Raw genomic sequence first — 18,493 nt, 5'->3', positions numbered from 1 at the left:
TGTAGAAAGTGGGAGAAATAATGGAGTACGGTACTGTGTATACAATGTATACATTCAAGATAGTGGCGGTAGAAGAGAGAGGTAGCTGAGCAGTAGAGAAGGAGGTAGATGTTTAGCAGAAATAGATTCTGGTGTAAGCAGAGAGAGGCAGAAGTATGGAGGAGAAAGAGGCAGTTGTTTTGTAGAAAAAGTGGAGTACACACATAGCATAGATAATTAACTTAGCATCATCTAGGAAAGAGTAGAGATAGAAAGCTATGTACAGTATTTACATTATATACATTCAGGTTTGGTTGTTATATTACGTTGGGTTCAGAGAGAGGCAGCTGAAGAGGAAAATCAGCAGGGTGTAGAGGTAGATGTGGAAGTACGTGAGTAGGAGACAATAGCAGGTTTAGGTAGGTAGAATACAGTTACATTTCTAGTTATGAGAGAGGTAGGAATGGAGCAGAGACTTGAAGTGTTCAAAATTTTTAGAGATTTGTAGTGGGGGTGGGAGAGTGTTCCATTTTTTGGCTAGGGAAAAGGATAGGAGAAGCTGGCCAGCAGGACGTTTTGGTTTGTATACAGGAAGTAGATTTTGTTGGGCAGATCTTAGGGGTCTAAGAGGTGTGAAAATGGTAAGATATTTGCTAGGGCAGGGCATGCAGTAGGTTTAAAGATTAATTTGTGGGCTGTAGTCAGTTGGAAGTAGTCAAGGTAGTTGGGAAGCTCTAGCCAGTTTAGCAGATGGAGGGAGGTACAATGGTGGGAGGAGTGGTTGGATTTAGTAGCGAATTTAGAGATTTTGTTGTAACAGGTTTCTAGTTTAGCAGAGATGGTGGAAGAGAGGTTGGTTAGTAGTGGAGCACCATACAGCAATGATGGTAGTAAGTAGGTAGTGGCAAGAGTTTGCCTTGTAGAGAGAGAGAGAAAAAGTGAGAGTTTCTGTATAGTATATCAAGTTTCTGATGGGTTTTCTTAATATTTAGTTGGACATGTGTATCGAATTTCAGGTGTTCATCCATGGTAACCGCAAGAAGTTTAGCAAAAGGAACAACTTCAATAGTGGAGTTGGTATTGGTGATGATATTGAAGGATTGTTTGTTGAGAGGGAGGGCTTTTGAGGGGGAGAAAATAAGTATTTTGGATTTGTTGGCATTAAGGGAGAGATAGTTTTGAAGCATCCAGTTGTCTGTAGTTGTAAAGGCTGCTTGGATTTTAGCCTGGAGCTCGGGAAGGCTAAGAACAGAGCAGACTAAGGTGGAGTCATCTGAATATTGCACTATTTGAGTGCTAGGAATCGCAGAGTGAAAACCATTGATGAATATATTGAAGAGCATTGGTCCAAGTATAGACCACTGGGGAACCCCTGTTGGGGTAGGAAGGAAGGTTTAGGTACCAGTTTACCATTTCACAGCCTGAGATCTGTCAGAGAGATAACTACTGAACCATGTAAGGGAGTTTTGGGAGAGGTTGAGGTTAGAGAGGTTATTCAGAAGATGGGTGTGGGAGACAGTGTCAAATGCCTTGGATAGATCGAGAAGGACAGTGGAGACAATTTCTCCTGAGTCCCAGGCATGCTTAACTATGTCTAAAAAAGAGAGAAGAGCAGTTATCATACTATGGCCAGGACAGAAGCCATGTTGTGTAGTGGTGAGGAGTTGATTATTGATGAAGTAGGGCATGAGTTGCAGGTGGATGCATTTTTCAAGGATTTTTGAAATTGGGGAAAGAATGGCTATTGGTCAGGAGTTAGAGATGCTATTGTTTTTGCCTCCTTTGTGGAGGGGCAAGATGAAGGCAGCACGCCATAATTAGGGGACATAAGATTCCTAGATAGATCTATTGATGAGAATGCTGATGGGGATGGCGATACCTTTTGCAGCTAGCTTGAGAAAGAGTGAGGGGATATTGGGGGCATTAGAGCATGGCTTAAGTTTGGAAAGAAGCTTTTTGATGTAGGAGGTAGAGATGGGTTTTAGATGAAAAGTGGGGGGAGGATTAGGAGTGGGGGAATGAGGAGAGGAAGGGGAAGTGGGATTTGGAGGAGGGGAGGAGATGTGGTTGGGGAAAGTCTTAGTAAGTTCAGCTATAGAGTTATTGTTGTCAGGACAGGGATTGGATTTGGTACCAGGGTGCAAAAGAGAGTTGATGGAGTTCCAGAATTGTTTAGGATTTTTGGAGTGGGAAGCCTGGAGTCTGGTGTAATAAGATTTTTTATCATTTGTAACATGCTTTTTGGTGAGATTGCGGAGTTGCTTATATTTAAGGAGGGCAGCAGGGTCTTTATTTTTGTTGTGAAGTTTCCAGGTCTTGTTTCTTTGTAGCATAAGTGATTTGGTGTCCTTTGTTAGCCAAGGGGTGGAGTGGGTTTTTTTTGTTTTTTTCTCGGTGGGGCTTGGATGTTTAAGTTGTTTAGGAAGGTAGTACTGAAGAAGTCTAAGGCCTTATCTAGTGGAAGAGTTTTTAGGATGTCCCAATTTGTTAGTTTAAGGGTTTCAGAGAATATAGAAGGGTTAAAGTTTGTAAGGTTAAGAGTGTGAGTGTATGGGTGTTGGTGAGGGGAGTAGTGTATAGCTCAGTGAATGAAGGCTGGGAGATGGTCACTCATTGTGTCAGGAAGTGAGAGATCTTATTAGGATGGGAGACTAATATCCAGTCCAGAGTGGAGCCTGGGGGATTGTTTCTATTGGGTCTGGTAATGCCATTTGTTAGTTGGGTGAAATTAAATAGATTGATAGATAAGGAGGGATTATTGCTATTGATTATATTCCAGTCGATATTCACATCACCTAATATGTATGTCTCAAGCTTAATGTTAGTTGAGGTCCATAGGAGTATGTTTTCTAGAGTGGTAGTATTATCTCCAGGGGGAATATAGAGGGCCCTCACACAAGTACTCATAGTTATTCATTTTGAGAATTCCTATGAGTAGTTCAGCATTGTTGAACTGAGGAGTGGGGTTTTGGTAAGGACAGAGGTTCAGTAGGCTGTCATAGATTAAGGCTACTCCTCCTCCTTTTTTATTTTGTCGGTCGCATCTGAGTATTTGACAGCCAGGGGGTACAATCTCAGAGTCAGTAATGTGGGGTTTCAGCCATGTCTCTGAGACTGCTACTATATCTGGTAGAGAATGGTTTAGCCAAGCATGGAAGAGAGCTATTTTATTTTTTATACCCTGGGCATTAATGGCAATGAGCTTGAGGTATTTGTGGTTGGTGTTATTTGCAGAGATAGGGGGAATGAGACTGTTGCTAGTCTTGGGTCCAGGGTTGGGGTGAATATCTCCAGCTAGGACTAGCCAATTAGAGGAAGAATGGAGCAGGACCTTTGGTTTGCAGTTTGAGGTAGTGGGACTGATAATTTTACTTCGTTTATAAGAGGCTTTAATGAAATGCTTAGAAATTTTCATTTAAAATAGTAAAGAGGGTTATGTTGAAGTAGTGAGGGGGATATATTGTGAAAGTGTGAAGTGATGGGGTGAGGATGGGGAGAGTGGAAGAGGTGGGAGGAGAAAAGGATGGGTATAGTTTGTAATAGGAATAGGAGGTTGCATTGAAAATAGTTATTAGAATGAGAATGCTTATAGAGGAGAAGAGGGAAGTTTGTGGTAGTGGAGGAGTCATAATTAATTGTAGGAAATTAAATGTGGAGCAGGAAGCTGGAGAAATAGTTGAGTATTTAGTGAAAAGGAAAGGAGTAAGGTTGAGAGTGCAGGCTAGAAAGGGATAGAGATGGGGAGGGATTACTTAATTGATGAATGCTGGGAGGGGGAGGGGTAGAGAATTGGATTGGCTTAGGGGAAGGGGAGGAGATACAAGGTTAGAATAAAGCTAAGTGTACTGGAGTGGGTGGGAATTGAGGGTAAGGTAGGGTAGCGGAGTGAGCTTGCAGGGTGAACGGAGTGGGTAGAACAGGTAACTGATAAGTTTCAGCAAAAAACAATCTGAGAGCTGCTGACTACTGGGTACTGTAGTTGGAAAGAGTAGGCATGGAGGGAGGAAAACAGGGAAGAGAAAGGAAATAGATAACGTAGTGCAATTACAGTGAAAAGTAGCAGATAGAATGAGGAGTAAAGGATGGGCAAGAAAAAGTTCCTAGTCTACTTTAGATTGCTCAGGGCTAACACTTTAAACAAGTTAAAAACAGGGGGAAAGATGGCAGTATTAATAATTATCCTAGTTTAGAGTGCCATCTAGTGGGCAAAGTGAAATATTACAGTAGAAGTGGGAGAACAGAGATAGATGATGCAGGGTTTGCAAAGGCTCCTGAAAATAACTAGTTGCAGGAGACAACACAAGCAGAGGGAAAACTAGTAGCAGAAGACAGTCCAAGGAGAAGGAAACCTATAAGTAGTAAGGGGAGGGGAGGGGAGTATGGCTGCTGGGTAGCCTGGCTAGGTCACGTAATTACATACATACATCAGTTAATAAGCAAATGTTCAGCTTTACCGTTAAGTTAGAATAACATGTACTTTCTTGCCTCCTAGTGAACAGGGTTCCTAAGCAGGCTGGCAAGTTTCTTTGCTATGGAAGAGTTAGGAAGATTTGTTTGCTGGGGGTACTTTCACCGGGTAGGTAGACTCTTTACAGTTCTACTGCAAGATAGATGATTCAAACCTATTAATATGAGAAGTGTAGCTTTAACTTGCATTCCTTCAGTCTGTCACATCTGGAATTCATTGGGTCATAGTTCTGGCTTCTTTTCTTTTCTTCCTGCTCTCTGTTCCTATCTTGGAGATAAGAAACCATTTTGTGCAGCAAGGAAACCTGATACAAGAGACCAAAGAACTTTTTATGACCTGCCAGCACATGAGATACAATCAGTTATAGCTTCAAGCAGTAGATTTATGGATTCCTCTTCATTTTATTTCCTTTTGTATCTACAGATTTCATCTTTCAAAAGAATACACTTATATTTCAGAACTTATTCACTTTCTTAAATCAGTTTTACAGCCACTGAATGCTCTTTTCCTTTATTTTTCCCTCTGCCATTGCTGACATTTCCTACCATCAAAAAAAAGAAACACCTTTGCACAAAAGGCGCGGAAGTAGTTTAAAAGTTGGTGAGAGGGAATAAAATATATAAATAAAACTATTTCATTATATTGGAAACTTTTCGCTTGGAATTTTTTACACATTGCTTTTGTCACTTCTAAAAATATATAATTATGTATATATCAAATAGAATTAAATTCTAGAGATGTGATTCTGAAACAATAGCTGATTGGGCACATATGGTATATGAATGTGAAGTCATCTCCCCTTTTTAGAAAGTAATTCATAAGTTCATTCAAGCTCTATGGTCAAATAGATGTAATATTTCTAAATTTTTAGTTTTATTTAATGCTCAGATTCCTGAGATAATTCCAAAAACCCAAGTGCCTCTTCTTTGGTCTATTCTTGCTATAGCCAAAAAAAGTAATTATTAAAAATTTGAAAAGTAAAGTTATCTACTCTGTTGTTGAATTTATTAGTATGGCAAACATTGTTTGCTGTAGTTAATTGCATACTATAAAGATGAGAACTTCTAATATTATACATTCATAAAAACCTTGGCTTAAAGTTAAAGACTTGCTCAAAAAATATTAATTGTTGTTGATATGTATAACTTTGATGTATTGATCAGCTGTCAACCTATGTAAATAGTTATTTGTTTGCTTTATAATTGATTTGTTTATTTATTGTTTTAAATGAAATAAAAAAAAAAAAAAAAAAAAAAAAAAGAAATTTGATCTCGAACTATTTACCAGGTGAATCTTCAAAAATTGCCTGTGGTCCTACATAAGTATACATTCACTCACAAAGATAATATTTGCTACAGTTTGACTTGCACACTGATTTAGCTAAACTAAAACTGTATGCAATGGAATGCTCGGTTGAACTTCAGTCTACAGTTACACTCATAAAGCTATATTAATACAAGCTCTAGATTCACTTGGCATTATCTAGGTGACTATTATATTTTATAGGTGACTACATTTGAGGTGCATCTCAATACTAAACAATTCCATGCCCTCCACACTTATTTTCACATGACAAAATATACACGATTAAATACCACAGGGTAACCTTGCAAGAGGGGAACATTTTGATTGGAGAATGGCTTGACAGCAAAGGAGAACTGATTCCATTTAAAAGGAAAGGTGTGACTAAAGTCCCTATCATTAATGAAGAGATGGGTGTAAGGAGCAGATATCTGTCAGAAGATCTAAGTTTTCTAGTAAGTGATTGCCAAGTACATATTTATTTTTAAATAGTGTTAAGGTCCTCCATGATTCCTGTGCAGGAATTCATGAAACAAAACTGGTAATTGTCATAGTAACAAACTGGGGTTCACATTTTAACAAATCACAAAGCAGAAAAATAAAAAGAAGGCACTTTTCTGTTATTGAGGCAGCAGTTGTAATGTGTGCTGGCAATGTTAGCATGTGCCAGTAATTATAACACAGCTGCTGCCGATGTGGGTACCACTCCCTTTTTACCTGTTAGATTTTCTGTTCTTTTTTCCCACACCTCATGGATTGCACTATTTGGTAATTGCCAAATGATGAACAGTCTGCAATTAAGTACCAATAGTTCTATATTATGTCTTACTGCAAATACACTATGGCATAGCTCTCAACCTTCCATCACCACCAGCCACCAGAACTCATAGATGGCACCAGGTTTTCTTTTTCTTTCTGTCTTAAGGCTGGCACCCCAGAGTTGCATTATCCCACCGTCTGTGCTGTACTGACTATGAAATATCAGGAATTCCAACACTTTTTGTTGTTTTTACCATGTTAACAGTTATGCAACAGGTTACTGTAAAACATTTCTTGTTTCCTACTTTTCGTTTTTGGTGCTCGCTTCATGTAGCCACAAATCCCTGTTACAGTGAATTCATTCATTGCACAGAAGCCTGTTGGTCATATACTTAATATTATCTGTAATGTTCACAATGTGCATACCTGTAAAATGAAATGCACAAAGTCTCACCTTTTTCACTAACATCTGGCATTTAGCAAATCTGGAAATGTTCCCCCAAATATCAATGACATCTAGAGTAATGAAAAAAGAAAAAGGAAGAAAAAGCTAAACAAGTGAAGATGCAGCAGTCAAAAAGCTGACATGCTCACTGTTCTTCTTTTCAGGCAAAATGTTTCAGACATCTGGAATTTGAAAATTATTTACTACTCTAGGGCCCCATCCATAGCAATCATGCTATAGCAGCATTCATTTTCATGCTTCCAAAGATTGTCTCCAGAAGTCATTAAAATTTGCCAGTTAAACGTTGCAAATATTATTTCAATAATATGTTGTTCTACAGATGTGATATAAAGTTAAGGTATGTTTGCTTTCTCTTCTAATTAAGTGCAGTAGAGCAAAATGAAACATAAGGAAGCAAAATTAAAGAAGATGGAATAAGTGTGCAGGTAATATGAGTTTTGTATTTGTTAATCGTTCAGCCCTAGATGCCCTATTCAGTTTCTTATTTAGGACTGTATACAAATTAGAGCAGAACCATTGCAAAGAAATGTAACTATTATTTACCATCCTGGGAAAGTTTGAGCAACATTGGGAACATTGGGAAAGTGCTTTTTCCACTTTGTTGGATCGCTAACTGAATGAAGTCTAGCATTTTTTCTCTCTAAGCATAGGCAATACTTTTTGAGTTTCAGGTCATCTTCCAACTCTGGTCAGCAAAAGTAAAAATGTTCCCCTTTTCAGTTTGTCTAGAGAATTACAAGCTTCTAGGATTACTCCTGTCCTAACAAAACCTGTTCCATTTACCCTCTGCACCACTGAAGCAGAGCTATGCTATCATTACCAGCACATGCTAACATTACTAGCGCACATTACAACTGCCACCCAAATAATGTAAAAGTACTAATAAGGGATATAAGTATAGTTCTTCCTGTCATTTTTTTCTTCCTTTCTATATATGCATGCACATATACAGGCACATGGGATTATAGCAACTGTAGATGCACTGTCACAACCTAAATCTCCTAGGATGGCTTGAACTGCCTAGCCTACTGCACATAAAGTCCTTTACCAACCAGAAAATACACCTGCACTAAAAAATATTATCAGCCCCTACACCAGCACCCAGCCACTGTGATCATCCACTAGACTCCTAGTTCAAACATACCAATCCAACTACTCAGCTGGGGACTCTCTGTTTGCCAACTGTGTTGGAAAAACATGGAACAGACTCCCAGCTGACTTAACCCTAGAACCCTCACTAACTCGATTCAAAAACAAACTCAAGAAATACATCAAATCTCATTGGGTATGTCCTTGCACTAACCCCGACTAGTGACCTCTGTATTTCTTAGGTGCCTTACCTTCAACTACTTCTAACTTTTTTCTACCACTCCATTTCAGGAAGGGTCAGTTGTATAACTGCTGCTCAATGTGTCTTAAACTTGAATGTAATGTTATGTATATATAACTTTGAAAATAATGTTATGTTTTGTAAAGTGTTTTATAATAAGTTAGTACTATATGTGCTAAATGCTGGTATTGCTAATGACTGTAATCTGCTTGAAACTAGCATTTACTAAATGTTCAATGTGTATTATTATCTTGGAGCTTTTCTCCCCGGGCATCTGCTGAAAATGGGCATATATGCAGTTGGACTATCCCGGTCAACAAATGTAAAATAAATAAAATAAATAAATAAATAAATATTGAAATAGTATTAAAACCAATAAAAATAAAAAAAGGAAGAAATAAAAAACTTACAACTAACAAACTTCCATAGCTAGCAGGAAAAGCACAGGCAAAACCAGCATTTGAGCATTTTCATTCGTTAATATAAGAAGAACTTTTGTTCTTCTGGGTAATGGGAAGGCTAAAAAATGTCTTGTGTCACATTCAAATTTAGCTGTCCAAAAACACTTTCACTACTTGTTTTATTTAATTTTATAGATATCCTATTTTACTTTGTGTCTATCTGCAGCACTTCTCTTGAAGTTATTATCATGCTAATTGTTTGATAAGTGTAAATTGTATGCTGATAATACATCAGGATGAATAGAAGTGGCATACAACTCATCTGACATTGTTAACCTTCCTGCCTGAGCATCCATACTAAATACAGTATGTGGCAAATTTTCTTGCTAGCATGACAAGTAGCTATAACTGTCTTGCAGTATGTTGTTGATATTAATCATGATGATTTGTGATCATGTCCTGAAAAATATATCATCGCAAGCCCTCTCCACTAATGACAATTAATAAGTAAAATTCAGGCCTGTCTTCCACATATTTTATTCAGCTGTTTCACTGTGTTTCCCATAGCTGATACTGGCTATCTGTGCTAATTCTGTGAAATATTTAACTGTAGGTAGCATTCAATGTGTAGCTCCTTCCCACCTTCTCACCTGCTGAAATCATAACTTACACTTCTACAAATGAAACTGGAGTTTCTGCATTGAATAAATAGTCTTAAAAAATCTTCATTACCGTGGCCAGTCACTTGAATCTCACATTTAAAGGATTTTGTTGGCATAAATGGCAATAGTGGCTGTCAATTGTACATGGTGTTAGAAGAAAAAAAGAATGTATTACTTACATTATTAGAAAGTTACAGTGCTCTGCCATTCAGCTTTTTGGCTACATTCTCCATGACATATACTTTTATTAGGTGGATACTATTTTCAAAAAAGAAGCTATACCTAAGTAATAAGATAACAGGTATTAACGAGGTGACCGTACTCCTTAACATTTCCAGCCACTCACAGTTTGCTATGAGGACAATATCATACCATTTCAGCATTGCTCTTTACAACCTCATCACTTCACAGAAACAGAAGGCCTCTTTCTTCTACTTTCTTATGCTAGCATATAGCCTGTAGTTAAGCATGCTAGGTTATAAACCAATGACAGTGCAAACAATCTAAGATTACATGACAGTGTGTGAAAGACAATGAAAGTTCATAAGGAATGCCATCAACAATCTGCTCATCAGTCCAGAGACTGTTAATGACAGAAGGAATTAGTGCTTCAAGAAGATTCTGAATGAAGAAAACCCCACAGCCGATAGTGAAAGAGGATGGAGAACTCAACCTGGAAAAAGTATGAAGTCAGGGAAAGTGGCAGGATCAATTGAAGTCACACCAGATATGGTCAAGATATTGTGTATGTTAAGGGAGAAATAGTTGCTAAAGGCACTTATCACTGTATGGAGAGACAGAAAGAGAGTCATATCACAGGTGACTAGATAATAAAGATTCTAATGTCAGTACACAAAACAATTGGAATAGCCACAACTGCTACTACTCTTTATAAAAATGCTAGATGGGGTAACAGATAAACAAATATGCAGAGTGGTAGAAAGTAAGATGGGAGAAAGTCACTTTGATTCTGTCAGGGTGTGATATAACTACGTTTGCAGTGAGACAGATAGTGGAGAAGATGTTGAATATGAGAAAACAGTCCATCTGGGCATTTCTATACATGGAAAAAGCATACAATAAGTTATGTAACTTATCTAGGCCAATACCTAAAAGAGCAGCATGTCTAAGTATTTCTCCAGCTGTTTTTAAATTTAGATTTCCTTGATTCATTTCAATAATGTGCTCAGACTTTTAGAGAGTTACAAACTAATTGAAGTGTGTGTTTTTGTATATAGATTCATAAATATATACTAGGCTAAGGACCAATAGGACCCTTATAAGGCTAGCCATGCAACTGAAATGCGAACTTCAAATTTCATTAATACAAGAGGTGATTTACTGACTGCCTTTGCCCATCAGAGACATAGGCATCAGACCAAGGGTGAATTTTTGATTTCCCATCCATTGGTCCAAGTTGCACAGGTTAGTAGGAAAGGAAATACATTTACCTTCATAAGTATGTAGGTACGTACTAGGCTAGCTGCCCTTGCACGCCATTTTAAGTCGAACCAGTTTCCTGTCAGGGTGAGTGCCAAACCTTGTACCTTGCATCTGTGAGGTAAAAATTTTAACAATTATGCCAACCCCCTACCCTACCCTAAACACATATATTGATATACACATGCATATATATATATATATATATATATATATATATATATATATATATATATATATATTCACTTTATAATCTCAAAATACTGAAATCTCGAATTTCAGTATCTCGAGACTATAAAGCCGAAAATTCAAAATACCAGAATACCAAAAGCACAAAATTCAAAATTGCGACTTTTAAATACAAACTTCACCACACAAACAAACATACATACACCTTCCTCCCCACACTACAACAAACAAATAAAACACAACAACAGAAATACAGGAACCTTCCCTACATATAAGCAGAGCGGCAAACCCACCACACCCCCACTACTTATATATACTAACTCCGAGGTCGCACTAAAAAGACAAAGACACTAAACCCATAACTACACACCCTACATTCCTCTCACACAAACATACGTCACATACATAGAGACACCACCATTCTCAACACTTACACACTCACACTATTACCTACATACTGTAACCTACACCTACAACTTCCCAACACACTAACATAAACTAAAATCCTTACCCAAAATCCTTAACATATAAACACTTAACCTGAATCTCCAGCTATCCATTAACACAGCGCACCACCACAATTGTTGATTCGACATTTCCGGATTCGCCTATGTGGACTTTCGCGCAACTGGGCTATTGATATTTTATTCTTGATATACTGAAATTCAAGATTTCAGTATTTCAAGAATGTGAAGTGCACCTATATATATATATATATATATATATATATATATATATATATATATATATATATATGTATATTGCTTCAAGTTTCTTATTATAGTATTTTAATGATTGTTGAAATTAGATGCACTACATTTCAAAACATCATTATGCAGTAAACTCAAAAGTTCACCAAAAGCAATACACAATGGTAAAATTTGAAGAAGAAACCAATTTAGGAGAATTTTGCAGGGGGCAAGCCTTCTTTCGCACGCATGTGGTAGACTTCAGCTGGTATTCCGAGTAATATTCAAAGTGTGTAGGACAAGTGCAGGCTGTTTGTCATGCTTCACAAGATCCTTCTGATATAAATACTTCCTACTTTATTGCCTAGAATTGCCACTGTGTGTACCAGACAGTAGGGTTTGGAGCATCACTTGCAAATGTACCATTCTGTGTGATGGATCTATGTAAATGACCATCTCTTTGCACTACCAAGTTATAGTCCTTGCACAGATTAGGATTTGTGGACATCAAAACTACACTAGTGCAATGCAGGGCAGGGTTCTTAAAGGGATAAGAATAGTATGCATTCTTATGGTGCATACCTCTGTCTTCCAATGGTGAGAATCTGTGCAAGCTGAAGTACAGCCTTTATTCCTCACAGATAACCAATGGAGGTAAGCCATGATATGTGTGAATAAGAGTGCATGCATGTGCAGGTCGGTGTGCCAGTGTGTGTGTGTGTGTGTGTGTGTGTGTGTGTGTGAGTGTGTGTGTGTGTGTGTGTGTGTGAGAGAGTTTGTGTGTGTGTGTGTGTGTGTGTGTGTGTGTGTGTGTGTGTGTGTGTGTGTGTGTGCGTGTGTGGATACCCTTCTGATACTCAAACAGTCATATCATCGAATTTCATTTTCGCAAGATGAAAATCACAAAAATGAAATACCCGAATGGCAAATTTTTCCCAGCGCAAGTAAAAACTTGCTCGATATGCTCTTTTGTACACTGTAGTGTTATCCCAGAGTTTGTATATATAGTTTTGGGGGAGCAAAGCCCCCCACATTAGGTAGTGTGGGTATTATTTACTCTAGTGTGTGTTTCGTTAAAGTTTGGGCAAGTGTTTACTTGCCCTGGGAAAACTTTGCTGTTCGGGTATTTTGTTTTTGCTATTTTCATCTCCTAAAAATGAAATTTGATGATATGGCTGTTTGAGTATTAGAAGGAGAGCTGTATGTGGATGTGTGTGTGGGTTTAACACTTGGGCAGCGTATGAGTGTGTCCATACTGTTAATGAAAAGCTGGAGTCTGTGTGTGTGCGTGTTTGCATCTGTGTGTGTGTTTGTGCATATGTGCGCATGTGTGCATGTGCGTGCATGTGTGTGTGTGTGTGTGTGTGTGTGTGTGTGTGTGTGTGTGTGTGTGTGTGTGTGTGTGTGTGTGTGTGTGTGTGTGTTGTGTATGTGTGTGTGTGTGTGTGTGTGTGTGTGTGTGTATAGTATGCTGAGTTCATATTGGTTCTGGCATTATAGTATATGTGCTAGGTGCTCTGCACATACTTGTTCCATCTGCACAGTGGATTGATTTATAGTCATGCAAATTCATGGGTAAGGAGAGCCTTTTAGGAAATTTGTAATACTGTGAATCAGTACATAGTACTGCGGTACAAATCAGCTAATTGATCCGGAGCAATTTGTACTGCTCACAGTGTCACAGTGTCTATTCTTGCATACCTCAACTTTTGGTTGACTAACAAAAGAATAAATACATAGAGGAAATTGACTGCTACAGTTTATGCCTCATGATGAGTCCTACAGTGCTTTAGTTATGACCATAAATGTAATACCAACATTCAATACATGTAATGCAATGAAGACGAGTCAGGCTTTGATTATCGTATCCTCTAATGCTTTGCACCAACAATGGTTGTCCCCTTTTTCCCATCAACAGCTCTGACTGTACTACTACTGACTATAAAACCGTGCCTTTATCCCCATACACCATTGTTCATATCCATTCTAATGTTGCAGAACCCCAGCAGAGGGTAAATCTTTCTTATGCGTTTACCCACTTCTCAAAGGCTGTACAGCATACAAAATGGTAGTATTTATGCATGTGGTACAGTTCTGCACATGGAAATGTAGGAAGGGATCTTGTATTTCTTCAAAATTTAGGATTTAAAATATATACATTTGCTAGACATCAAGCAAAATGGTGAGTTAACATACTTGCATGTTAGTTAAACAAGCTCAAAAACGTCAGGGTCATCACTGAACTTATTTCCTTTCATTTTCTGGTTCACATACCAAATCTTATGTGTAATAATCTAATAAACTTTCAAAACATGCAAGTTCTCAGCAGCTCTGATAAATAAAGGAACCAAGTTCCACAAACTCTACCACCTTTTCTTATTTCAGCCAAATTTCACATACAGTATTTCTTTATGAAGCTACCCTTCCTTCTCCTTCAGAGTTTGAATGCCCCAAAAAGGTGCACAGATGCCAAATTAATAACTGGATATTTGTTTTCAGTTTAAATCTCTTATCTTATTGTTTTTGTTATATCCAATTCCCTACCTAGCTAGACTGAGTCTTGATCCCCAAATAAAATGGAAAAAATGTCTACCAATTTATTTCCATTTTCCAGGAAACATATACACTCCCAAGAATCTCACCCTTCCCAAAATATATATGTATTTTATACGCACGCACACACACACACACACACACACACACACACACACACACACACACACACACAGGCGCGCGCGCGCACGCACACAGCTTGTCACTGTTCTATTTTTCCACTTCCTCTACATCTAATTCTTAATATATTTTTTTCATTACTAGTATACTACATTCGATTTATCTTTTTATGTCACCAAACATTTTTAATTTTGAACTATTTAAACTTAATCCAGCTTTACTTAAACATATTTCCATACTTTTCACAGTTTTCCTCACCCATGCTCTATTTGTGTTGCAATAATTAAATTGTGTGCATCTAAAAGATATACAGGTATTATTACATCTATTTTCATTTCCCTTCCTGCTTCTGGCATGTCACCAGTTAATGTTTGCATTATTACATTCATTACTTGTACAAATAAACAGATACTCATCAGGTACCTTGTTTCACCCCTCTTTAAACTTTTATCTTCTTTTTTCACCAACCATTTACCAGAACTTACCCAAGACATTTCTTAGCACTTCTATATTTTTAATTATTTTTTCCCAAACACATACTCTCATAAAATATCCCACATTGCCTTGTGACACATTGAATCAAATGCTTCTGCTATCTCATGTGCAAGAAACCTACATTTCATGCCCCTTAAAATGCAATATGTTACCTATTTTATTATTACTAACACTTTTACTTGTTTTCCCTTTACTCCATATACCTCTTCCCCTATCACTTCTTTCAAAATGATCCCCATTTTATCTGCATTATTTTCATAAAGATTTTGTAATCAATACTGATCAGTGTTGTTGTCCTCCAAGTCTTAACTTTTTATCATCTTTCTTCCATATAAATTTAATCCTCAAAGCATATATTTTCATCTTTTATTCCTTCATGTAACAATTCACTTTTTATTTTACAAATACTTAATTTTCTCTTATACTCATACCATTGTAATATCTATAACTTAACGCATCCAAGCCTGGTACTGATTCTTCCTTCCCTACATTTATAACATAATTCAATTTTTTTCATTCAAATTCTTTCTTCAGAATTTAATTTTCCTCTATCTAAAATGCTATTTACTTTCCACATTCCTTTTCCAATGTCTTCCTTCTTATACAGTTTCTACATTTTTTCTGCAATTCATATAATGTCTTCTTGTTTATGTTTACTAACCCATTATCATCTAACAATCCATCCATTTTAATTTTCTTTTGTTTACCTGCATTCTTAAATAGGAGAAACCTCTTCCTTTTTCCCCTCTAAAAACAGTTGTCTTAATTTTTTCTTTAGATTTTTCATACACTTTTTTCTATTTCTGTTATTCTATCACTTCCATTTTCCATTCATTTCTCAGAATATTTCAACGTTTCCATATTACACTTCTTTCATTTTCTCTCTACTTCCAAAATGTATTTTTATATTTCTCTTTAAATAATAACACATCGTTGTGTCCAGGTTTTTAAAAAATTCTCTCATTGTCATATGCTTTTTCTGTAGTCTACTACCTTTACCATAATTTCTTTCTTTTTACTTGCATCCCGTTAACCATTTTATTATTTTTCCTTCTTTTATTATTTCTTCATTATCACTTATGATCTAAAAAACTCCTTCTTCTACCTCATCTCTTACTTCATGTCACCCTTTTTAAAAATTCCCCATTTTGTGCTTCCACTCTCTTTTTTCTGTCCCCAAGTTTCCACATCATGTCATTTCTTTTACCCCTTTACATCTTGTGTTATTTGTTCCTTTTTCATTGAAGTTAAAGTCCCCAGTCATTATGACTGACATGTTCACAGTCATATGCTATTTTTAAATTCTTCAAACATTTTTTGTATCTGACATGTTTGTATATGTATATATTACTATTAGTCTCACACAATTTCCATTTTCCCCAAGTTATATTTCATCACCCTTCCTGGTATCAAAATGATGAAGTTCTGTTAACTGTAATAAAGGAACAAAAGCACTTATCTACTACACATTGTGGTTGTAGATTTCTTCTTAGCATGCACACCTGGTTTTGTTTTGACTTTATCTTTTCTAATTAACACTACTAACCCAGAACACATTTTTATTGTACTGACCATAAATATTTTTTTCCTCATAAAGCTTCATTTTTTTCTTTTTTTATTGTTTAACACATGCTATATCCAACAAACATAATGCAGCCATGTTTGTCTATCTGCACCATTCAACATCCACTATACCTCTCATTTAATTTCTTACACTGTTCATAATTAGTCCTGAAATACCTGGATCATACCTTTCTCTTTTAGCACCTTATTCCTGCTGTTTTTATTTTTTTTTAATATTCCTTATCACCCACCTTCCAATAAATTTAACTTATTTTTGTTCCTGTTCTTCCTCTGTTTCTGAGTCACCATCTTCCTCTTCTTCACTTGCTGACTGTACTTCTTTTCTGTTTGTATCTGAATCTCTTCTCTCATTAGTCCTTACCCTTGTTTAGTTACATTTATTTCACTTTCTTCCTCACTTACATTAGCCATTTGACATTCTTTTTGAATATTGTTGTCAAAATACTCTCCCAGATTCAATAAAGCCTACATGGTCCATTCACACCATGAGCTTGATGGTAGCAAACTGTTTTGAATTCAGTAAGTGGTGTGCACTGCCACACAAAAAAGGTAAACACCGTAACATGCTAATTACAGCATAAGCAGCTGAATTGTATGCTTATCAACCAATCCAAGATGGATGAGCTATTCACCCAAACTATAAAGCAACCATGTAGACTCAGTGCTAGTTTTGCCTGCAAATTATAAAATCTATTGGAATACAGTCATGGAAACTATTCTACATGGAAGGAATGTTAGGGGCTGCTTTTGCTTTAATTCATTTGTATGTGTAACAGGCTGAAGTCCATGCTGCTGCTGCTGCTACTGCTAATAGACCAAGGTCAAGAAGGAGAAGAGAATTCAGGTTGCATTTAACTTATCATAACCTGCACGGTGATATGGAAATTGTAGAGTGCTACAGGGTGGGTAGAGACACACTACAGGAACTCTGCAACCTCTGTTGTCCTCAACACAGAGCCATGGCAAACTGAGGGGAACCCATCCCAGTGGAGACAAAAGTATGTGTAGCACTTAGAACCTTAGCTACAGGTACTTTTTAGAGACCCACAGGGGACATGCTGGGGGTATCACAGGCATCAGCATCCAGGATCCTACATTAATTCCTGAATGCTATGCTCCAACATGACAGTGATCACATATATTTTCCTTGTACCCTTAAGGATAGGGTAAGAAATATGCAGAAGTTCAACCATGTAGCATGCTATTGTTTAGTACTGGGTACAACAGATTGCACATATATAGAAATTAAGGCACCACCCAGGGAACATGGTAGACTCTGCATAAATAGAAATTGCTTCAACTCTATTAACTGGGAATCATCTTGAACATGTGTGCTAGCCATCTTGGCAGTTGCCATGAGTCACATATCTGGCACACCTCCCAACTGTATCAGATGTTCGCTAGGGGGGATATCCCACAGGGTCATTTATTGGGGGATGCAGACTATGCACTGGAACAGTGGTTGATGACATTCATCAGAAATGCACACACACACCCATTGAAGAATGCCATAATGAGAAACATGCTCAAACCAGAAATATCATAGAGTGTATGTATGGGTTGCTGAAGCTGCAGTTCTGGTGCTTAGATACATCTGGAGCAACCCTGCAGTACAATCTATGGATATGCACTGAAATATTCAGAGTATGTGCCATGCTACACAACATAATCCTGAGAAAAAAGCTTCAGCAGGATCAGAAAAAGGAAGGAGCGCACATCCCACCACCAGTGCCAAGGTCACCACAGCCACATGCAGATGAGGAGTCAGACGGAGAACCACCAACTGCTGTGGGTGTAGGCAAACATAGGCATGCGCTCAATATTCCTTTGCATTGCCTAAGAGAAAATGCAGAGCATACTTGCCACATGAGGACATAAAGCTTTCTCATATGCACATACATATACTAACTCTGATGCCAGGCAACTGTCATAACCTTTACCTCCCCATGTATTGCCTGTGTACTATTTGCATCAGACAGAGTCAGCCCTGAACTAAGACTGTTGGAACTGCTACATTTACAAGGTAAGTATTGAACCTGGAGTGTATTGTGTAATA

The 18,493-nt window shown here is 37.4% G+C and overlaps 1 protein-coding gene across 1 annotated transcript in view; it reads right to left on the bottom strand.

The window, feature by feature from the left end:
* The window catches only part of LOC122808382 (alpha-tectorin-like), a 182,503-nt gene extending 165,715 nt beyond the window's left edge, over nucleotides 1-16,788 (bottom strand). The window contains exons 1-2 of the mRNA XM_044079347.1: nucleotides 16,668-16,788; nucleotides 6,963-7,024 (exon numbers count right to left, since the gene is read on the bottom strand). Coding sequence (XP_043935282.1) covers nucleotides 6,963-7,024; nucleotides 16,668-16,788 — 183 coding nt within the window. The remainder of the gene's footprint in view (nucleotides 1-6,962; nucleotides 7,025-16,667) is intronic.
* Nucleotides 16,789-18,493: the final 1,705 nt, after the last annotated feature.

The sequence above is a fragment of the Protopterus annectens genome, chromosome 8.part0, assembly GCF_019279795.1.
Source record: "Protopterus annectens isolate FY-2018-M chromosome 8.part0, PAN1.0, whole genome shotgun sequence".
Classification (NCBI taxonomy): domain Eukaryota; kingdom Metazoa; phylum Chordata; order Ceratodontiformes; family Protopteridae; genus Protopterus; species Protopterus annectens.
This window is presented reverse-complemented; position numbering and strand designations above follow the sequence as displayed.